The sequence below is a fragment of the Dasypus novemcinctus genome, chromosome 21, assembly GCF_030445035.2.
Source record: "Dasypus novemcinctus isolate mDasNov1 chromosome 21, mDasNov1.1.hap2, whole genome shotgun sequence".
Taxonomy (NCBI): Eukaryota; Metazoa; Chordata; class Mammalia; order Cingulata; family Dasypodidae; genus Dasypus; species Dasypus novemcinctus.
In genome coordinates, this window is record NC_080693.1 from 35,357,701 (window position 1) to 35,382,061 (window position 24,361).

A 24,361-nucleotide genomic window follows, 5' to 3' on the forward strand; every position below is an offset into this window, starting at 1 on the left:
TATGAACTATGACCCGACCCGCGGGTCTGTCGGACCGAGACCTGAGGGAGGGAGTGGGAATGAAAAGGGGACAAGAGACACAAAGAATGGAGACAAGACAGGATTCTGATCAAGTCTCGTTTATTGAGGGTCAATCAGGGGTATTTATAGCCAGGAATGAAGGAGGTAGTACGTACTGAGGACAGCGCATGTGTCGGTAAGTGATTGGGTAACTAGATTTTCGGTTTTCGCGCCACACACATGCGCAGATGGTTGTTTGGCAACGTCCGCGGAAAAACTTTCGTGTGCTTTAGGGAGTGCCCAATCGGAGCCCGGGGGAGTGGCGTAAGGAGAAATAGAAATTTAACTTACTTCAGTGAGGATGGGGGAATAGAAACTTAACTGGGTTAGTATCTAAGATGGCGTTCGGTAACAAGATGGCCGATACAATACTAGTGCCAGAGGCAGCTTCCCACAGAACTAGAACAAATATATGTTATTTTTACAAAGTGGTAAGAATATGGTGATGCAAGAGAAAAATATAATTAATGTAACTTATGGACTTGTGTCTCTCATTGTGTTTCCTCGTGGTGTCTCTTCGTTGCATCAGCTTGCTGTGCCAGCCCATTGCATCAGCTCGCCGATTTGCTTGTCATCTTTAGGAGGCACCAGAACCCGAACCTGAGACCTCCTGTTGTAGGCAGGCACCCAACTGCTCAAGCCATGTCCACTTCCCTCACTTTTTAATTAAAGTCCATAAATGGCAGATTTAAATTTTGAAGCACAGCATGATTCAGAATCTGGGCTAGTCAACTTGGGTTTTTTTAGGGAGGTGTATAGTTGTTTTTTCTATTTGAAGGGGTGTTGATGCAGGTAAAGGAGAGCAGGAGAGAGAACTAACGAAGAAATACTGGAAGGCACTAGATTGATTGTGGTAAAACTGTTAGAAAGTGAGCTCTCTAGATCACTGAATTAATGGTCTTTTTTTTTATTAAAATCTTTTTCCAAAAGTAAAGATTCCTTTGCCAGTACTTTACCTTCTCTCTCGCTCCTTTTCCCCACCAAAAATAATATGAAGAAAAGTCATCTTCTTCCTCTTTATTCTTCCCTTATTTGTCTTAAGCATAATTAGGGACAAGCAGTACAAATACAGCCAACACAGCCAAGGTTTTCCTACCAGCACAGAGACAGAGATGATCCTTTATCAGATGCTACCCAGGAAAGTAGAGTATGATATCACAATTCTAAAGCCTCTGACGGAAGTGAAGTACTTCTGAATTTTCCCAGAGGGGACGAGAGTTTGTTCCTTAATTAGAGGTAGTCTAGGAAATGCAGATGTTCCACTACAGTTTGAACAGTTTAGTTCTATGCTCACTGTGATAACAGTAGGCCCCCCACTTAGGTAGCAAATCTCCTAGGATACCAACTGTTAGTAGGAAAATTAGCTGAGAGCTCACATAGAGGCTCTGGCAAGGAGATCTTTTTGTCTTCCTTTGATGTCTCCAGCTCACTTGACCAGAGGTTCATGGTACTACTTGATTCTGTTCAAAAGTCAGGAGTTGAATTTTGAGTCCTTTTTAGAAGGTAGTGCTAGTGTTGATTTCTGGACCCAATTGTATTTCTGGAAATATCAGCTACAAAATTATATTGGAATTTAAAGATTTATTTATTTATTATTTATTTCTCTCCCCTTCTCCCCCACCTCCCCCAGTTGTCTGCTCTCTGTGTCCATTCGCTGTGTGTTCTTCTGTGTCCGCTTGTGTTCTTGACAGCGGCACCGGTAATCTCTCTTTTTGTTGGCGTCATCTTGTTGCATCAGCTCTGTGTGTGCGGTGCCACTCCTGGGCAGGCTTCACTTTTTTTGTGCTGGGCTGCTCTCCTTACGGGGTGCACTCCTTGCGTGTGGGGCTCCCCTACGTGCGGTGCCACTCCTGGGCAGGCTTCACTTTTTTTGTGCTGGGCTGCTCTCCTTACAGGGCACACTCCTTGCGTGTGGGGACACCCCTGCACGGCATGGCACTCCTTGCACACATCAGCACTGTGCATAGGCCAGCTTACCACATGAGTCAGGAGGCCCTGAGTTTGAACCCTGGACCTCCCATGTGGTAGGTGGACACTCTATCCATTGAGCCAAGTTCACTTCCCTATATTGGAATTTATGTTTTAGAAAAAGCCAGATGGTAATCATAATATGTGGGCAGTATGAAGTGCTCAGCTGCTAGGTCTCCAGAGTTCTTTGTACTGTACATCCCTGCATTCTAGAATGGTTTGTGGAGGGAAGTTGTTTCCTTCTTATCTTCATCACAAGCTTTGTGACCTTGCCACAATCAGTATGCATTCTCTATCTCCCATGCCCTAGCAAAGCAACAGAAGAAAAAGTAGATCAGGGAAGCAGATGTGGCTCAAGTAGAGCACTTACCTCCCACATTAGTCCCAGTCCCTCCTAAAGAAAAAAAACAAAAACAGGCAATGAGCAAAAACGAGCAAACAGATGAGGGAGCCAAAAAAAGAAAGGAAAAAAAAAAAGATCAGTGGGACTTCATGAAAATTAAAGACTTTTTGTATTAAAAGACATTATCAAGGGAAGTAGATGTGGCTCAAGTGATAGGGCTTCCACCTACTATATGGGAGGAGAAAACCTGGGTTCAATCCCTGGGGCCTCCTGGTGAAAAGAAGAGAAAGTGTGCCTGCGCAGCGAGCCAGTGCCCACGTGGTGAGCTGAGTGCCCATACAGGTGCTTGCTGTTGAGCTGAGTGCCCGTGCAGGTGCCTGCTGTTGAGCTGAGTGCCCATGCAAGTGCCTGTGTGGTGAGCCAGTGCTGGTGCAAATGAGTCACACAGCAAGGTGATGATGAAACAAAAGAGAGACGAAGGGGAGAGTCGAGGTGAAACGCAGCAGAAACCAGGAACTGAGGTGGCGCAGGTGACAGGGAACTTCTTTCCACATCAGAGGCCCCCAGGATCGAATCCTGGTGAATCCTAGAGGAGAAAAATGAGAAGAGAAGACAGAAAAAAATAGATACAGAAGATCACACAGCGAATGGACACAGCAAAAACAGCAGGGTAAGGGGAGAGGGAGGGAAAGGGGAAAAAAACATTATCAAGAAAGTAAAAAGACAACCTACCGAATGGGAGAAAATATTTAGAAACCATAAATAGCAGTTTGATATGGTTATGAATTCCAAAAATAGATATTGGATTATGTTTGTAATCTGATCTGTATCTGGGCATGATTGAGTTATAATCAGGGTGTTGGGTTCCCTCCCCTTGGCAGGTGGGGACTCACAGATAAAAGGCATGGCAAAGAACAGAGTTGAGGGTTTTTGATGTTGGAGTTTGATGCTGAAGCCTTAATTTGAAGACCCAGGAAGAGAAGAACCCTGAAACCAAATAGAAGCAAGACCCTGGAAAGGAGGAACCCAGGAAGCCTGAACCCTCGCAGATGTCAGCAAGCATCTTGCTCCAACACGTGAAAATAGACTTTGGTGAGGGAAGTAACTTATGCTTTATGGCCTGGTATCTGTAAGCTCCTACCCCAAATAAATACCCTTTATGAAAACCAACCAATTTCTGGTATTTTGCATCAGCACCCCTTTGGCTGACTTAATACACAATATATCTCATTAGGGTTTAATGCTAACAATATAGAAAGAACTCCTACAGTTCAACAACAAAAAGACAACCTGATTAAAAAAAAATAGGCCTAGGATTTGAATATGAAAAGACGCTCAATGTCATTAGTCATTAGAGAAATGCAAATTAAAACTACAATGAGATACCACTTCACACTCACTAGAATGGTGATTTTTATAAAAAGTGAAAATGGGAGTGGATGTGATTCAAGCTGTTGAGTGCCTGCTTCCCACATGGGAGGTCTGGGTTCAGTTCCGGGTGCCTCAGAAAAAACAGACAACAAGCAAAACAAATGAAAAAACTAGCTCAGGGAAGCCAGTGTGGCTCAGGGAAGCCAGGGAAGCACTGGCTTCCCACATATGAGCTCCCAGGTTTAATCCCCGGCCTCCGGTCCCATAAAAAAAAAAAAGTGAAAATAACCAGTTGACCAGGATGCAGACTCATAGGAATCTACTATACCTCGAGTCTTTTGTTCCTTTTTGAGACATAAACTTGAATATAATCAAAGTGAAAACCATTATGACAGACTATTTTAAGATATATACTGATAAGACTCAGTTAAGAAACCCTTTGATAGCTCAGTTGGTAGAGCAGAGGACTGTAGTTATCTGACAGTGACAGTAGTCATCCTTAGGTCACTGGTTTGAGTCAGCTCGAAGGATCTAATTTTGGAAAGCCCAATAAGGGTTCTTATTAGGCTACCATGGTCTTGGATAATAACCCAGTAAGATTATTTACTCATCATTAACCCAGTAAGGAAATTTGGGCAGTCAGCTGTCAAAGATCACTGCTAGGGCTCTTTTTTTTTTTTTTTTTTTTTTTGCTTTTCCCAATATTTTTATTAATATTGCGTTCAGTTCTGACCAGTATGCTTTCAGATTATCAGAGAAGGATGGTCAAGATAATGAGAGAATCAGTATTTTATTTGATGATCATTTGAAGAGATTGATGTTGTTTAGTTTAGCAGAGAAAACATAATGGGAGCAACAAAATAAATTTTTAAAAAGATGAGAGGAAGATTAAGACTTTCCTGGATAAACAAAAGCTGAGGGAGTTTGTTGCCACCAGACTGGCCCAGTAAGAGATGCTAAAGAGAGTTCTGCAGGCTGAAAAGAAAGGACAGTAGAAAATAGATCGAAGCCGCATGAAGAAATAAAGATATCACGTAAGGGTAATAATGATAGGGATAAATATAAATGCCAGTACTATTGTATTTTGGTTTGTAATTCCACTTTTTACTTCCTATAGGATCTAAAAGGCAAATGTAAAAAAATGTAATCAAAATCAGTGGTTTAAGATCATAATGTATAACATGTAATTTATGACAGTACATAAAAATAGGAGGGGGTATAAGGGTATAGTATAATACTCTTGAAGGTAAGTTGGCCTCAAAGCAAATGAGATTGTTACAGATTTTAGGAAGTTAAATTTAACTACAGAGAAAGTATCTGAGACTATGCAAGCTCATGGAGACAGAAATTAGAGTACAGGTTGCCAGGGTCTGGGTTGCAGGGGCATTAGGGAGTTAATGCATAAAAGATGTCAGGTTACTATTTAGGGAGATGAGGAAGTTTTAGTAATAGAAGGTGGTGAAGGTACCGCCACAGTGTAAATATGAGTATACTCACTAAATGGTATGCTTGGGATTGACTGAGATGGTTGAGTTTATATTATATTAATATGTGTTCCCTCGCTTTAAAAAAAAGAGAGCAATTAAAGAGACAATGACAATTAAATGCAATACATGATCCTTGATGGGGTCTTGGCAAAGGAGGACAAAAGCCTCAAAAAAAAAAAAAAAAATTGGGCCCTTTACCCTTGTTGCACCCTGAGAGTAAGATGGGTCACCAGCAGCTCTACTGGAGCCACATGTGAAAATTCGGCCAGGGTTCCCACTCTTGCCACATCTGCTCAAACCAACACAGTCTGATGCAAAAATACAGTCTCAATATGTGCCGCCAGTGTTTCCGTCAGTACATGAAGGATATAGGCTTCATCAAGTTGGACTAATCTTCCTTGAATGGACTGTCCAGGACATCTACCTGACTAAACTATGCTAGTTCTTTGTATATAAAATAAAACTAAAAAAACTGAAAAAAAAATTGGAATATAGACTGAGCATTTGTTATATCAGTGCTAAATTTCTAAAACTTGATAACTGCACTTTAGGAGGTATATTAGTCTTCCAAAAGGGGTGCTAATGCAAAGTACCAAAAATCTGTTGGCTTTTATAAAGGGCATTTATTTGGGGTAAAAGCTTACAGTTATAAGGCCCTAAAGCAGGGGTTCTTAACCTTTTTTGTTCCATAGACCCTTTTGCCAGACAGGTGAAAACCACAGTCCCCTTACTAAGTCCACACTACACTGTATATTATTTAATAAATATATCATACCCGCACCAACACGTCTCCACAAGAATTTTTTTTTTAGATGTATTTCATTTATTTCTTCCCATCCTCCCACCCCTGGTTGCTTGCTGTGGACTCTCTGTGTCCATTCGTTGTGTCTACTCATCTTCTCTTTAGGAGGCACCAGAAACCAAACCTGGGACCTTCCATGTGGGAAGGAGGCACTCAATCACTTGAGCCACTTCCACTCCCTGCTTTGTTGTGTCTCTCATTGTGTTTCCTCTTTGTGTTTTCTTGTTACATCATCTTGTGTCAGCTCTCGGCACCAGCCTGTTGTACCAGCTCACTATCTTGCTCCTCTTCTCCAGGAGTCATCAGGAATGGAACCCGGGACCTCCCATGTGGTAGGCAGGAGCTCAGTGGTTTGAGCCATATTTCCTTCCCAAGAATAATGCTTTTGTTTTTGTTTTTAATTTCAATTCATGCTCACAGATCCCTGGTTAAGAACCCCTGCCCTAAAGAGTCGAACTCCAGAGGCAGATTTGGCTCAACAGATAGAGCATCCACCTACCACATGGGAGGTCCAGGGTTCAAACCCAGGGCCTCCTGACCCATGTGATGAGCTGGTCCACATGCAGTGCTGATGCGCACAAGGAGTGCTGTGCCACACAGGGATATTCCCTGCGTAGGGGAGCCCCACGCACAAGGAGTGTGCCCCATAAGGAGAGCTACCCAGCATGAAAAAAGTGCAGCCTGCCCAGGAGTGGTGCCGCACACATGAAGAGCTGATGCAGTGAGATGATGCAACAAAAAGAGACACAGATTCCCGGTGCCGCTGACAAGAATACAAGCGGACACAGAAGAACACACAGCGAATGGACACAGAAAGCAGACAACTGGGACGGGGAAGGGGAGAGAAATAAATAAATAATAAATCTTTAAAATATATATATATATAGCTGGAGAGTCTACATCTTTAAAAAAAAAAAAGAGTTGAACTCAAAGTTGCTTTCTCACCAGTTGTTTCCCACATGTTGAAGCAAGATGCTGCTGATCTCAGCAAGGATTCAGCCTTCCCCTCTGGGCTTCCTCTCTCTCAGCTGTAGGCTAGCAAAGGGCTTGTCTCTCAGGCCTTCCTTTGTCTCCTGGTACAGGGCTTGTGTATTGCCAGGCTTTCTATATCAGTCTCAGCTCTGTTCCCGAGGCCAGCTGCAAACTATCAGGCGAATGGCTCATCTCTCCCCAGAGTCCCAGGATCAAAAATGACAGGCTCTCTCTCTTCCATGACTCTTTTTGAGTGAGTGTCTGTTTATATCAGCCTACCCAGGGGGCGGGGACTCAATGTGAGTTGACTTACTGACATAACCCAATCAGAAGCCCTAAATTGATTTTATTACGTAAACTTAGTCAGAGGCCACTGCTGACCAATACAATCAAAGGATTTCACACCCAGAGGGATAGATCAGTTTATAAACATAGTATTTCTCTTTTTGGGATTCACAAACATAATCTCAAACTGTCACATATGGTTACTTACGTGACTATCCTGTTCTTAAGAAGCATACACAGCAGTGTTAAGTGTTCAAGGAGCATGGTCTTTTAAACCTATACTCACCTGTTCAGAAATGGATTCGTAGAAGGATGGATGGGGGATAGACTCATATGGCAAATGTGGCAAAATGTTAAAATTGGTGCATCTGTGTAAATATGGTAAGGGGCGATAGGAATATTTTGGAGTTCTCTGTTTTGGGTTTGTATTATTTTTGTAACTGTCCTGTAAGTTTGAGAGTATTTCAAAATAAAAAGTTTTTTAAAAAGAAACCATGAAATGTAGTCCTTTGGAAAGTCTACTGCTTGTGACTGAGTCATCCTGAAGAGCCTGAGAAAGATCTGTCTTATTTAGTGTTCTTTTATAATATTGTCTCTGTCCTAACTGCCCTTGCGTTAACACTCTTCTTTATCTTCCCCTGCAGAAAGCTAGTTAGGGAGAATCATTGCACTCTCTCCTATTAAATATGTATAAATAAATTGCCATCAAATCATCACCACCTTAGAAACCTTGGAAAGTATTGAATATGCTGTTCAAAATTAAAACTGTGACACAACCTGGACTTAGAGTGAGCACAGGCTTTGGATCATGTGAAACTTGGGTTTCAGTCCTGACCTTGTCATTGTTAAATAGAAAATTTGACAAACTTCAAATAATTAATAGATTGGCATTTATCCATTTATTTGTGGAGAGTCTACTGAGTGTTCGACACTATTCTAGATACAGCAGTGGATGAAATGAACTGTGTGTCCTCAGGAAGTTTATGTCCTAGTGGGTGGGGGGGTGACAGACATAAACTAGGTTGGTAATGATGCTCGCCAAAAGTGATAATAGGGGTGCTATCTTATAGAAGTCAAAGAAGCCATCTCCTTAGGAAGTGACATTTGAGCAGAGGTCTGCATGAAGTGAGGGCTCAAGAAAGACAGGCAGACATCTGAGGCAAGAGGGGTTGGTACATAGGAGTAAGTAGGTAAGAGTGTGCCTGGCTCCTATGAAGTTCTGCAAGGGGATCACTTTGACTGAACGTAGAGTCAGCCAGGTTGGGGGGAGGGAGGGTAGAAGATGAGGACCTTGTGGGCCATGGAAGGATTTTATATTTTAGTATTAAATGAGATAGGAAGTCCTTGGAGATGTTTGAGCTGATATGACTTCCAGATTTAAAAAAATTAATTACTCTGGCTGTTGCGATGTGGGCTGGGTGATGGGGAAGGATGGAACAGAGAGATCATTTAGAAGGCTATGGTGGTAATCCAGCCTAGAGATGATAAGTGAAGTTATTACCTATTGCTGAAAAAGCTTGTGAGGCCTAATTAAGAAAACATCTCTGAAGCCCCTCCTACAGCCCATTCCACAATATTAGGCTCCAGTATTAGTTTCCTTTCTTTCCCTGGAGTTTGCTCTCGGTATATTAGTCCCATAGCGGAGAGGTTGTTAAATCAAGATAAGCATGCAGAAAAGAAAGGATTGTAAGCAGTGCCTCAGTAATTTGACCATAACAGAAGACTTATTTCTTTAAGCACTGCATTTGGCTCATTGTTCATTCTATTATCCCACCCATCAGAAACCTAAAAAAAAAAAAAAACAAATCTGTGGCAGACTCTTGGTCAGTTCTCTTCTCATTGAGGCATTCAGTCTTCATTTCTTTCTGCAGTTGCCCTCTTAGACATAGTTTGAGCAACATCTTTTACAAAGTATCCTTTCAGCTATCTGGCCTTGCAAGCTGGAGCTCTCTGATACTCATGACAGAGTTTTACATACCTGAGAGGTCGCTCTCGGGGAAATAAAGACAATCTGTGGTCTTTTGTCATGATCTGAAGCCTTAATATGCCACCATAATTTCTGGGAAAGGGAGTTCATGTATTTACCACGTTATAATTATTTGAGAAGAGCTTGGTCCTTGGTACACAAGGAGCTTGCGTTGCTGATTGGGATTCCTTCCCTACAGAAGGCCACATCAATATCTGTTTGCTGGGCCTGTGTTTATCTTATTGTAGACATTACTGATAAAACCTATGTCATCTTGACAGTAATGTCAGGGTCACCTACCCAGAGATGGTTGCTATCAGCCTACCACCTCCTTCGTTTACTCTGGGACCAGTGCTGCTTTTTTTTTTTTTCTTTTTGGGGACTAGGAAGTCTAATTATGTGATAGGCTGTAGGAAAAGTGAATCCCCAGAACCTCCCAGATAGAATTTGCTTTAACAGTGGTTAATATGCCTCTTAGGATGCTTTGCTCCTTTTTTAAGAAGTGAGTTCAGATTACTGAACTCAGACTTCAGATACCATTGCAAGTCATATTCTGTACTGCCTCTGGAAACATCTGACTGCTCCCACCCCAACCAGATCTGTGAATGAATTGAGCCAGGCTTGTAAGGGCCAGCTCTCTTAAGGAAAACTATTCTATTTTCAGAGGAAAATCATCTTTTCATTCACCTCAGTTTGAATGTTCCCTGGCCTTTCTTCTTCTGCCTTAGCTGAGGCACAAATGAGAACCAGCATGCATTTTATCTAGCAGCCCTGTACATCTATCCAAAAGCAGTAGGGAGAGGCATTCTACAGGAAATGCAAATGCCAAATGAGTGCATCTATAGTTTGTGAGCATAAATGATCTTACAGATGCACCTGTGTTTTCAAGTTATTTGTATGGATAGATACATTCACATTTTTATTCCCCCCTACTCACACATCTGTGCTGGCTAAAATATCATTTTAGCCAAAGTAATGATTGGGATTAAATTATTGCTACAGATAAAGATATATTTTTAGCCAACATGCTGCAAATTAAATTGCTTATTTATCTAAACCTGGGCTTCCATTGCTCATATCTGATGTCCCTAATATATTATTTGAGTTGCCTTAAGTTCCATGACCTTGTCTTTCTGTTCATTACAGTGTGAGTGACTGCCTCATGTTGTGTTGATGCCAGTCTGCCATGCTAGCCTGTCTACCAGGGCCAGGTGACCTGTCCTTTCAGCTTCTTTCTCACACGCAGATGAACACTGGACTTCAGAAATGTAAGTAATCTGGGTTCCAGGGAAGAATGTGATCCCTTGTTTAGTCCCTGCACCTAGGGACGTTTTTGAGTACAAAATGACCTTAAACTTTTGTACTTCTATAGTATTCTTCAACAGAGACAGCAAGAAACACTGCAGTGTGTATCGCTTTTCTAGCTTTTAAATTCTAGAATTCCTTAATGGTAACCAGCTCATCCACTGAGCTATACTCGTTCTCTCATCTTAATTCTAATTGTTGCTGGTAGCTTTCTATTGAGGAACAAAGTTATAAGGAGCTTTACAGGGCCATATATATCACCCTTTAAAAGAAGTATCTTAGTTTGAGCCCTCATGAGGAATTGAATGAAGAATCAGTCCGGATTACTTATTGTATCTCTGAAACAGACTATTTACACTGTGCTGTTATTTTGAACTGAGTACACTCTGCTATGAAAACTGACAGTTCTTTTTGGCTTTGCTCTCTGCTTTCTGAGCCAGTGTGACCTCAGATCAAGCAAGTAAAGGACTTTTTACTTCCAGAAGGATTTGGGAGCTAGTTTTCTCAGAGTCTCTCTGGGCTTGACTCTGCTAAAAAATTTCTTGCAAGGCTGAGCCTTGGAGAACTGTCTTTTAGAGTCCTGTCTTAGACTGGTTGGAATTGGGGCTTTACACCTCTTATTTTCCCAGATTCCTACCTCCTAACTCTACACTATATACTGTACAAGGGAAAGATTCCATTCCTGGTTCATAATCATGTACAGTGTCTTTTTTTTTCTTTAAGATTTATTTATTTATTTCTCTCCCCTCCCCGCCCCCACCCTGGTTGTCTGTTCTTTTTGTCTGTTTGCTGCGTCTTCTTTGTCCTTTTCTGTCGTTGTCAGCGGCACGGGAATCTGTGTTTCTTTTTTTGTTGCGTCATCTTGTGTCAACTCTCCATGTGTGCGGCACCATTCCTGGGCAGGCTGCACTTTCTTTCGCGCTGGGCGGCTCTCCCTACGGGGCGCATTCCTTGTGCGTGGGGCTCCCCTTCGTGGGAACGCGTGGCAGGGCACTCCTTGCACGCATCAGCACTGCGCATGGGTCAGCTCCACACGGGTCAAGGAGGCCCGGGGTTTGAACCGCAGACCCCCCATGTGGTAGAGGGATACCCTAACCACTGGGCCAAGTCCACCACCATGTACAGTATCTTAAGTGTAAAAAAAAAATAGCCCAGAATTTGGGACTAGACCTTCCTTTCAGAGCAAAGAAGGGCCATCCTTGAGACATCTAGGCTTACCCTTTAATAGGAAAGGGTGTTTCAGCACTTACCTATGACAGAGGTTGGCAAGCTTTTTCTGTAAAGGGCTAGATAATAAATATTTTTGGTTTTGCAGGCCATACGGTCTCTCTATTGCATTCACTCAGCTCTGCCATTATAGTGTGAAAGCAGCCATAGGCAATAAATAGATGAATAAGCATGGCTGTGTTCCAATAAAACTATTTACTAAAACACAGTGGACAAATGTACCACACTAATGTAAAATATTAGTAATAGGGAAAACTGTGGAAATGGGTATATGGAAACTCTGTACCTTCTGTGTGATCTTTCTGTAAACCTACAGCTGCTCTTTAAAAAAAAAAACAACACTGCAGCAAAAACAACAAAACAGTAAAACACACAGTGGCTGGATTTGGCCCACAGGTCTTGGCTTGCCTACTCCTGCTCTATGAGGTCATCTTCAGAAGTTAAAAATGGTCTAGCAGGGGATGGTGGGGGAAATGGTCTGGTGGGAAGCAGGTGTGGCTCAAGGGGTGCTTCCCACATGGAAGATCCCAGTTTCCATTCCTGGTGCCTCCTAAAAACAAAAAACAATCCGCAAACAAACGAAAACACCAATTCCAGAGCCAATGTGGCTCAGCGGTTGAATACCAGCTTCCCACATATGAGGTCCTGGTTTCAATCCCCGGCCCCAATGCCTTTAAAAAAAAAAAGGTCTAGCCCTTGACATCCTTTCTTTAAGGGAAAGTAAGATTCAGAGCTTGGCTAGTTCTGAACTTTGACTGATGAAGCCAACTCTGCATAATGACAAAACTGAAAGTAACAGTCTTCCTCCCACAGCTGCCTGCCATAGTAGGAGAGGTTTCTGCTGCCCCAGCTTTCTCCCTAGCCTTTCTTTATTTTTTTTTAATATACTTTTTAATTTTTTTTAAAGATACTTGGATTACATAAATGTTACATAAAAAATATAGGGATTCCCATATGCCCCACTCCATACCCTTCCCACACTTTCCCACCTTAACACCATCCTTCATTAGTGTAGTACATTTGATACAATTGATGAACACATTTTGGAGCACTGCCACTAAGCATGGATTATGGGTTATAGTTTACGTTGTAGTTTAACACTCTGTCCCGCACAATTTTGTAAATTATGACAAGGTATACAATGGCCGGTATCTGTCATTGCAACGTCATTCAGGAATGATTCCCAAGTCCCGAAATTGCCCCCATTACACCTGTGTTTCCCTTTCCCTTTCCCCAGAAACTCCAGTTGGCCACTGCCTCCACATCAATGACAAAAGTTTTTCCATTGCTAGAATCACAATTAGTCTATGGAAGAATAACAGTAACTCTACTCTAGTCCATCATTCATTCCCCAGTCCTGAGGATTCTGTGATGGTGATGCCCACTCTGCTTTCAATTAAGAGGGGCCTACGATCCCATGGGGCAGATTGATGGGACTGTCTTACTTCCCAACCTTTCTCTTCATAAGTGATGATTGAGTGATAAAGTTGTATGTGCTCCCTGACCACCGAATCAGCATAACTTCATTGTGCCCAGTTCTGGGCTTCTAGGGACACAACTGAAGAGGGAATATACTTGGAGGCATAAGATAAAGTGACTAAGAGAAACTCAGTTTCATTATTTTAGGTTCCTTAACATACTCTGACAGCTTCACCCAGATATGTGACATCAAGGGGAAGACCATTTGAGAGGAAAGGCACATTGGCAGCTTTATCTTGGTGCTGACTTTGGGTCTCCACTCCCTTCTCCCCAAAGCAGCCCCAAAATACCCTCTGCCAACCACAGTCCCCAAACCTGGATTCAAGAATCAAGATACCCATCTTCCCTGGTTTTATGTTCACCTGTCCATTTGGGGAACCATGTATTTGAATCCCTCCAACTCTCTTGTTGCTATCCTTAAAAGACCAACCCTTTGCAGGGGAGAGAACCTAATGGTGTTTTTAAACTTGCCCTCATTCTTCTCTCTCCCTCCTCCCCAAATGTACAAGAACAAAAGAAAATGAAACCCTGTTATGTGACTGAAATCCTGTCCTGTGACTGATAGCTGTTAGCTTATGCCTGGGGACCATACCCTTGAATGACGCAGTTACCTACCCTCTTACCTGTGCTAGGGAAAGAAAAACAAAACAACCTTGGAGTTGGCACTATCTTTGAACAAAAGAACTCTCTTTTTTTTTCTTCCCTCAACAAGATACTATACCACTCTCTTACTCGACCTTCTAGGAGAGAAACCCATTAACATGGGGGTGGGGTAGAGCAAAACTCAATAGCAGACCTTAATTTCCTATTTGAACTAAAACCCAGCAACTGCTGACTCCATTACTCAGCTGAGTTCCATTTATTCAGTCAGGTGCTACCTATCCTAAAAGCACTTACCAGGTGTTTACCACGTGTCTGCTCTGGATGGGGCACTGTGCTTAGGAACATCACATGATTTTGACCAATCAGACACATAAGTACAGTGGCGGAGTAGAGCAGCTTTTAATGGAATTATGGTGCCCTGGGTTTAGAGCAGGAGTTCTTAACCAGGGGTCTGTGAACTTGAATTGAAATTCAAAAATACATTACATGTTGATGCGTGTATGATATACTTGTTAAATTAATACACAGGATAGTGTGGACTTACTAAGGGGTCCATCATTTTCAACTCCCTGGCAAAGAGGTCCTTGGAACAAAAAAGGTTAAGAAAACCCCTGATTTAGAGACTATCTCTTGGTGATCTCAGACTTTGTATTTTCTTGTCCACGAGAATATAAGCAAGATAAAAAAATAGCTCCCACTTAATGGAGACTGAAGCCCATTGAGGGTCAGTGGCTTATAGAAACCAAGCAGAATTCAAAGCCTGCTTTTAGAGCTATGATTCTGATCCCCAGCTAATACTACCTATTGGATAAGAGAAGATTTCTGGACCTCTCTGCCTCCCCCTCCTTCCTGCCATCACTTGTCACCATCATGTTCATTCTTTGAAGACCTTCCCCAAATCAGTCATTTCACAACCATTGCATATATTTATGGAGCATCTATTCTGTACTCAGTAAGGAAAGCAGAGCCTTAAATATGCTGGAGTTCCTACTAAGTGCAAGACCTCATGCCAGTATCTGAAAGCACAGACCTTTTCTTTTCTGTGTCCTTTTTGTTCAGGTCTGCCTTTTTTTTTTTTTTTTTTTTTTAGGAGGTCCGGGAATTGAACCCAGGACCTCTTACATGAGAAGCAGGTGCTCAACCACTTGAGCTACATTTGCTCCCCTCTACCTTTTTGAGCTCGAGCTTCCTTTTCTTACTTCCAGGAGTAGCAGTTTCTAAGCAGTTACTGCCAGCTAAAGAGCAGTGTCAGTAAATGAAGGTAGTTTTGACCTTTTCCTTCTAGCACACTCACTGGCCTACTTCTGTTTCAGTTGATGCCCGACGAAATAACTTTGAATGGGGTCTCCTTTGGGCCACGGCCAGCTGGGGCCACAAGCCTAGCAGCATTCAGTCAGACCGGTCCTTTCGCTATCCTGTCTGTCTTCTGTAAGGGAAGTAGGTAGTGAGTCTACCAGCTGAGCTAGGCGCCTAGCCAAGCCATTTTCTTTCTGCTTTGGACAGTCTGTGTACTTATTCATTCAGCAAGCATTTATTAAGCACCTTCAGTGTGTGCTCAGGGGAAGGGAACAGAGCAAAGACCCTTTGCCGGAACCTGGCATCCTTAAGGAGCTCTTGTTCTCAGAATCTTTTCCTTTATGACTGGAAGCATGACATCCGCTGGAACCCCCTGATGGGAGGCAACAGGAGATGGGAACAAAGAAACTGTTAACATTAATGAGGCACATTGAGTGGATATTTCCACAGTCTCCAAAGGAAGCAGGATTTTCCTTTTTCATTTTGGAAAGTAACAGCTGACATGGGCCGAATACAGACTATTTTGGCTCTCAGGACTTAAAGATTCTCTGAATCCTTTCTTCTCCATTCCTTCCCTGCTGCCCTGTCATTATTGTCATCTGCCACAGCAAATAAATAAAGCCTTTTGATCTTCATCCAGTCAGGCATAGACTAAGCTATAAACAAAAGTGAACTTGTGACATGGGGATGGGGAAGGATGTTGGCAGCTTATTCCTCTGCTCCTGAAAAAGAAGCATCCTGTCTACTCTTCTCTGGTGCCCATCCAATGGGCATGGAGCCCCAGCTGTCAGGACAAAAAGGGAAAGCTGATGCCTCACTAGTCATTGCAGTTAAAGAGTAGACACTCTGGGTACCCTTTTTACATAAGATGATAAAAGAAAAACTTTCCATGCAATTTAGATCTCACAGCTTTATTGAGTAATGCATGAATCTAGCAGCATCCTGTTCAGAAAGTAGAAGGGAGCTCTACCCAGGGAGTAGAGAGGGGAAAGTCATATAGGGTTAATGGGGAAGCAAGTGAGGAAAGGCTCTGTTTGACTTACATTGTTTACATTTTACACAGAGGAGGGGTTGTCTTACAAAGTAGTAACCAAATATAGGACCAGATATCTGATGATTAGTGTGGTGTCCTTGTCCATTCTGATAAGCTGTCCCTACTGGTTTTATCACCAGGGGTTGCTTTCAGCAACCTGAGGGTATCTTCCATTTTCTCAGAAAACCCCTGCAGGTCAGTTGTTTTTGCCTTCTGGAAAAGTCCTTCTCCAAAAGGGGTTCTCCTCCTGGCAAGGCCCTGTGGGGGTGGCCTTTTTATTTAATACCAGAATGCCATGGGGAAGTGCCACAGAGGGTACTGACAAGCAGTTGTGCTTAGAACTGTCAGCTCTCATATCATATGAGCTGGAAGGAACTTAGGGAGAGTTAAAGCCCCCTGCATTTCCATGTAGAGGGAATAGAACTCTTGGTTATCCTTTGGGAATTGGTCAAATCCTGACTCTCCAAGCTATGGGACTTTGAAAGTTGTTCTGCTGTTGTGGTCTTCAGTTACCTCATTTGTAAAATGGGATTAGTGGTGGTGCCTGCTTTCCTAAAGTCGTTGTGAGGATTCACTGAGATAGCCTCTTGCTAAACCCAGGTCCTGGCACATTCTAAGCACTTCCTAAATGTTAGCAGTGCTTGTTATTGTGGGAGCTTAGGAAGCTGGGTCTAGAATGAATGCTAGGGATGACTCCAGGTCCTTAAAAGGGGATTCTAGAAGGGCTAGTTGGCTTGGCACTGATAAGCTCCCTCTCCCTCTTTGCTCTCCTCCCCCTTTCTCTCTCTCTATAGGGGACACTACACAGAAAATGAGAACTGCTCATTGTCCTACCCCAGCCGAATTGGATGCATATGCTAAGAAGGTCGCAAACAACCCACTGACTATAAAAATCTTCCCCAACAGTGTGAAGGTTCCCCAGCGGAAACACGTTCGTCGTACTGTGAACGGCCTCGACACATCAGCCCAGCGCTACAGTCCCTACCCGACTCAGGCTGCCACCAAGGCAGGTCTGCTTGCCATTGTCAAAGTGCCAGCCAAAAGCATACTCAAGGACTTTGACGGTACCCGAGCCCGGTTGCTCCCTGAGGCCATCATGAACCCCCCGGTGGCACCCTATGCTGCTGTGGCACCCAGCACTTTAGTACACCCCCAGGCCCAGGCTCTGGCCCGACAGCAGGCCCTGCAGCATGCACAGACCCTGGCCCATGCTCCACCCCAGACACTTCAGCACCCTCAGGGTATCCCGCCAGCCCAGGCACTGCCCCACCCTCAGAGCCTCCAGCAGCCTCAGGGCTTGGGCCACTCTCAGCCCATGGCCCAAACCCATGGCTTGGTCCACCCTCAGGCCCTGGCGCACCAGGGTCTCCAGCACCCTACCAACCCATTGCTGCATGGAGGCCGGAAGATGCCAGACTCAGATGCCCCCCCGAATGTGACCGTGTCTACCTCAACTATCCCCCTTTCAATGGCGGCCACCCTGCAGCATGGCCAGCCCCCGGACCTGAGCAGCATCGTGCACCAGATCAACCAGTTTTGCCAGACGAGGGCAGGCATCAGCACTACCTCAGTGTGTGAGGGCCAGATCGCCAACCCCAGCCCCATTAGCCGCAGTCTGCTCATCAATGCAAGCACCCGGGTGTCAACCCACAGCGTCCCCACACCAATGCCTTCATGTGTGGTCAATCCCATGGAGCACACCCATGCGGCCACAGCAGCACTGCCTGCCTCAGGCCCTGTCAACCTGCCCACGGGCATCCCTCGTGCCCCGACTGGCTATCCTAGCGACCTTAAGCCAGTCTCCTGGAACCAGCACCAGCTGGCCCACCTACAACAGATGTGCAGCGAGGCTGGTGGGACAACAGCCCCTGGCCTGACAGGCAAGCATGTGGCAGGACGTGAGTTGGCGGGGCCTGGCTTTGTGAGCAAGGTCCCTGCCTACCCGCAGGAACTCTGCCTGGCACAGTCCTTCCATCTGAAGCCACCCCTGGAGAAGCCAACCCCGTCCCCACCAATCAACGGCCTGGCAGCCCCACTGGCCTATCCCAATGGTCACTACTTCCAACCCCTGTGGAACAACATTCTGCCCACTCCCAATAGCGACAGCTCGGGGTCTCAGGACCTCACCATGCCATTCCATGGTGGGCAGCCCACAGGTGCACCGCTCGACTGTGCGGCTGCTGCTGGGGCCCACTACCGAGCAGGGACTGGGGGCGGTCCAGTGGCAAGCCAGAACAGCCTGATGCAAACAGTGGATTACCTAAGTGGGGATTTCCAGCAGGCCTGCTTCAGAGAACAGAGCCTGGCCATGCTGAGCAAGGCCCACCGAGGCCCTGGCAATCATGCCCCTGACCCCACAGATAGTCGAAGTCTTCATATTCAGCACCCAGGGTATAGATAGGTAGCCCTGGTGCCCTCCACAAGATACATCATATGTTACCTTCCTAGGTTTAGTCTTACTTTTGAGTAATTGGATAGTTTTAAAATTTCACTGCTCCAATGTGATCATTCTTAGACGTCTGAAAAAGAGAACTTGGTGGGATCTAATTGGGGTACAGGGGGTCCTCTGTGCCCTTATACTCCCCTCCACCCTGGTGCCAGAACTTGTGGTTTTATGTTACGACCTCATTCCAACCCCAGGCTCTTCTCTACACTGCCTGCCTGTCAGTCCCTCTACCATGGCCATCTCCCACCATCCTCCCCCTCTCTTTTCCTGAACCTGTCTGTGTGATTCCCTTTGAACGGAGGCGTGGGCTGAGGGAAGGGCCTCAGAGTGAGGTAGCAGTAGGTCCCTAAGCTAGGGGTCTCTCTCTCTTTTTCTAAGAAGCCAGATTTCTCAAGTCCTCTGGGAGCAAATCCTTACCCAAAGACCTCTAGGCAATTTTTTAGCCTCAAGGCTTTTGTTTTCTTCACTTATTTTGAAATAATTTCAAACTTTAAGAATGATTACACAAAGAATACAAACCCCATACAGAAAAATCCAACATAACTCCTTCCCCCCACCTCAGATATCCAGATCCACCAATTTTAACATTTTGCCATCTTTGTATCATTCTGTCTACCTACCATTTCTCGATTTTCTGAACATTTGAAAGCAGGTTGCACATATCATACTCCTTTAACACATAATATGTCCATTTCCTACAAACAAGGATATTCACTTAACGTATCACCTTAAGTGCAGTTATCAGGTTCAAGAAATTTAACGTTAATATAAAGCTTATCTCCCAGTAATGTCACTTTGAGCCATTTCTCCTCTATTCTTAATCATCTATTGCATTTAATTGTCATTATCTCTTCCGTTTCTCTCATAATTGTGGAAACATTGTACAACATAAATTTTCCCATTCTCAATCCTCCCAAGTTTACCATTCAGTGGGATTAATCTCATTCATTGCTTTAAATTTCCCTTCACCCCGAACAGAAACCCTGCACTCATGTTGCATTAACTCCCCCTTGTCCCTGCCGCCTACCCCCTCACCCCTGGTAACCTGTACTCTACTTTCTGTTTCTATGAGCTTGCATACTCTGTTTTTTCTGTGGTTACCATGGGGCTTAAATGTAACATCTTCAATCTATAATAGTCTCATTTCCCTTGATAACAACTTAACCAACTTCAAAAGCAAACATAAACTATGTTCCTATACCCCTCTTTTCTCCCCACCTTTATGTCATTCTTGTCACAAATTACATGTTTATTCATTCTGAATCCAAAACCATTGATTCATCATGACATTTTATGCATTTGCCTTTTAGATCCTGTAGGAAGTAAAAAGTGGAATATCAAAGAAAAAATACAATAGTACTGGTAGTTATATTTAGCCATGTCATTATCTTTACTGGAGATACTTAGTCATGTGGCTTCCGTCGTTTACTGTCCTTTAGTCTGGTGGTGATGAAGTCCCTCAGCTTTTGTTCTCTGCGAATGTCTTTAATTCCTCCCTCATTTTTGAAAGAACAGTTTTACCAGATAGAGAATTCTTGGTTGGCAGTTTTTGCTTTCAGCACTTTAAGTATGTCATCCTACCACCTTCTTGCCTCCATGGTTTCCAAATCGGCATCTTATTGAGGCTCCCTTGATGTGACATGTTGCTTCTCTTTTGCAGCTTTCAGGATTCCTTATTTTTTGGTATTTGACAGTGTGAATATAACATGGCAGGTTGTGGGTCTATTTCGATTTATCCTGTTTGGAGTTCTTTGAGAATCTTGGATATGTATATTCCTGTCTTCTCTTAAATTTGGGGAGTTTTCAGCGTTTATATCTTTAAATTTTCCCTCTGTTAAAAGCTTTGTTTCATATCTACATTTATCCTCTGGCCACTGCACTAATCCTTGCCATACTCCACCTCTGGGGCATCTTGCAGGCACATACGCATGGTCTTGAGACATGGGAAAAAAACCTTTGTATTAATATCCTGTTTCCTGACTCCCCTTTCCAGCTGTAGATAAATGCAGTAACCTTCCAGCATACCCACTTTGATACTATTTCCTCCTTTCTAACTCATCTGCTGCCTTCCTTGCCCACCACCACCCTTTCAAGGGAAAAAAAACAAAAACAAAAAAAACTTGAGGAATTAAATAGGTAAGGGGTGATCACACTGGAGTTTGGAATTTAAAAACACCAAAAAAATTTTTTAAAATTAAAAATGCATTTGGTTCTCTCTACACTGGCTAAAAATATTGCTCTACACTGTAAGTTTTAAATGTCATGTATCTGTATGAATGTAATGTGGGTTTGAGTAGCATTGTGTATGTGTGAGTGGCCCCACAGGTACATTCACCCTCTAGCCACCTCCTGTTGCAACCCCTCAGTTTAATGAAGAAAGAAAAACACAAAGCCTTAAGCTCTTTGAATTCTTCCTTTACCAAATGAGCATGGTTTTAACAGCTGGAGATGGGCCTACATTGGAAACAGCCTCTCCTGTCCCTTGCCCATTCTTAGAGCATCCTCCCCATTTAATCCATGCTCATCATATCTCATGCCTAAGTGACTAGTTGCTAGAAGTTTAAAACTTTTCTGTAAACTTAGATTATATTTTGTTGTAAGCTTTTGTACCCTTCTGTTAAAGATGCATAGTTGAGCTTTTTTTTTTTTTTTCTCCTTAAATCAAGTAAGCTCTTTTCTTTCCTCTTCTCTCTGGGGAATGTGAGCTGATGTTCTTATTATTTAAGATTTTGGGTTTTGTTTAGTATACTATCCACTGTTCTTTAGCCAGAATTCTTTAGTGATCTGAAGCAATGTGACTGAAGACCAGTTTTTTAATTATGTATTGGCAAGTTGCCTTATATTTAAAAAGAAAAAAAAAAGCCTGATTGTGTTATGCCAAATGATAGCAACATGAAGTCCTAATTTATTGTTCCTGATTGTTTTCCTGCCTTTTGTGAACACTGGTACCTCCCTCTCCCAGAGCCCTCAGGAGTACCTACCTGCAGCTTGTTGTGCAATGCCTTCTCCCAAGGTGTTGGCCACCATCTCACCCAGGGCCCCTTTCTATTCCCAATTCTCTGAGTCAAATTTTAAGAGCACCACAATATCCCCTTCTTCCTTGCTTGATCTCCAAACCAGATATTTTTGCTTAAAGTTTTTCTTCACTATCGCTCTCAGTAAGGAGAGCTGCCATTTTAGAAATTGGACACCAACTAGAGGGCTTTAAGCCAAACAACCTCACACCCATCTCTTCCTGTGTAGGGGTGCAAGTCTTTGAAGCTCTCACTCCCACCCCTAGTCTGCATGGAAAAAATGTACTGTGATCCCTCCTACCCCCCAACTGGCCCTCGCCTTTGGTGTGAGATATTTCCTAACTCAACCTGAACCTCTCCCCACCTGCCAACCAACCCCCAGCCAGCAATAAGGGTCCAAGTCAGGGCCTCCTGTCCACACTCCCTGCCTCCATCCCACACTACCCTAGGGAATACCTGGATTCCCTACTCTATCTACATACTGTAGCATTCATTCTCCATCTCCCTCACCTTCTCACCTGTGGTGGTTTATGGGTATGATGGGGTTTTTAATATTATTATAAACTAGTTAAAGAAAAAATTGATTTTGTCCTATTCATTTAATGCTGTGAATGTTTGAGGTGCTTTTCTTACAAGTTTCTAACATGTCTCATTTACTAAAGAGGAGTAATTCCTCATATTTAAGAGATGTGCCATACAGTATTTGTCCCACTGAGAAGCTACTAACCCAGACTGGGTTCTCAGGTGATTGAAGGGCATGGGGGAGACCAGCTCAGTCAACCCCTGATGGGTTCCCAGTTGGCCTGTCCTCTCCCCAGACAGGGCTACTGGGGCTTGGTGTGGAGTTTGATGGGTAAGTGATTTGCTGCCTCCCACTGGAGGCCCAAACAGTCCTGCCATTTTCATTTCCAAGGACCATAAGTCATTGTCTGAGAAAGGGGGATCTGGTTTGCCCACCCTAAGATTTCATATTTCCCTCCCTCTTCTCCCTTTCAAAATGCTTTGGAATTTCTGAGGGTCTCTGACAGCTGGAGATAATTGCTATAATCTGTAACTTGAAAACTGGCCCCTCTTAGTTACTTGAAGCTTTGCATGTGCTATAAGTATGAGAGAATTTCCTCCCTTTTTTGCCTACAAGAAAAAAGTCCAAAAGAGCTATTTCAGTTATCTCCCTTTCTGCGGAGCATAGGGTTTTGGATAATGTGATGGAGGGAAGGAAAGATTTCAGAGGATATGGCAGGGCATTCAAGGAGTGTGGAATCAGATCACTGATAGCAAGAGGGTCAGCGGGTGGCTCCCAAATGGTGATAAGAGTCCAAAGCACCCTCTCCTCCATCTGTCTGCCTTTTTCTATGGGGTGCCCCCTTTGTGATAGTTGTTCTACACTTCCTTTACTCCTCACGCCATCCCTATGAAAGAAAGCCCTCTTCTGTGCCAGATAAGACCTGTAGTCAGCCGAAGCTGACAGAGCTATATGGGACAGATGGCAAGGTGAGCCAAATGATGGGACCCAGCCCTGCCTCCAGAGAGATTGGTGTCTAGGCTTCCTTCCTGCTTGGGGAGTCTAGCTCACACTTTGCAAAGAGGGGAAAGCTGACTTACCAGTGATCTTGAGTTCCACAAAGCAATTATGAGCGCCTGTAAGGGTATTGGCATGAGAGACCACCCCTGCCTGACTGGCTGGGTATGGGATTGATTGCAAGTCTCCATTTACCCTACACCTCTAGGAGGCAACAGTTAGTCTTTGGGAGTGTGCTTCTTGGGACTGTGCAATGCTGCAATTCTAGCAGCAGAGGGCGCCCAAGCTTAATCCAGGGTGTCTGGCTTCTCTCGGAAGACTAAAATACTGGAAGGTGGTTCCATCTATTGCCTGAGGCTGAACTGTAAACCTAGGGACTAGATAGAATTACTCATTTTACCAGTGAGGGTACTGATGCCCCATGGACCTAAGTGACCTGCCAAAAGTAAGTGCAGTGAGAATTCAAACCTAAATCTATTGCCAAAATTAAAGGGAGCTACACTTCTAGGGATTGCTGGAGCTTAAAGCAATTCAGGCCCTGTCCCAAACCAGCTACGGGATCACTGGTAAATCAGTTCACCCCTCTGTTCCTGTTTCATTGGCAAACTGTGAGTAACCACAGGCTTTCACCGAGACTTTTATGGAAAGCAAATGAGATCACATAATGAGAAAATCCAAGTGACTTGAAACCTTGAAGGCCCCTTTACTCAGTCTAGTCCCTGAGTGTGGGCCAGGCTTTGGACTTAGACTAATATTAAGTTATTCTGTACCAGGAACATGCATTGTCTCTCCTAATATTCATTACAGTTCACTGAGGTAGGTCATTACAGTGATAATTACCATGTCACTTCTTGTATTAAATGAAATCATGCATGTTAAGTGCTTAGGAGTGTCTGCCAATTAAAGTACTCGATGATTGCTGCTATTATCATTAGGCCAAGGGAAGACCTGCCTAGAGCAAAAGGTACCAACCAGGTTTAGTGGAGGTTCCTGCCTAATGGTGTCCAAACCTTGTACCTCCCCTATCCCACCACCAGAGGGCTTTCCACACAAAGCCATCCCTTTACCAACCAGCAGGGCAGCTGGGGCTGGAGTGGCAGCAGCCCATCTGACTTGTCTTTTTGTCTTCAGATTTGGGCCCAGCTTTCCAGGGCCCTTAACCAATGCAGATGAGTCAGGCAGGAA

The 24,361-nt window shown here is 43.8% G+C and overlaps 1 protein-coding gene across 4 annotated transcripts in view; it reads left to right on the top strand.

Annotated features, from left to right (window-relative positions):
• The window catches only part of FAM222B (family with sequence similarity 222 member B), a 100,464-nt gene extending 78,908 nt beyond the window's left edge, over positions 1-21,556 (top strand). For all 4 annotated transcript variants that reach the window (XM_004449907.3, XM_004449908.3, XM_023585589.2 and 1 more), the window contains 2 exons: positions 10,401-10,522; positions 16,992-21,556. In XM_004449907.3, the coding sequence (XP_004449964.1) occupies positions 10,441-10,522; positions 16,992-18,598 (1,689 nt within the window). In that variant the 5' untranslated portion in view covers positions 10,401-10,440 and the 3' untranslated portion in view covers positions 18,599-21,556. The remainder of the gene's footprint in view (positions 1-10,400; positions 10,523-16,991) is intronic.
• The last annotated feature ends 2,805 nt before the right edge of the window (positions 21,557-24,361 follow it).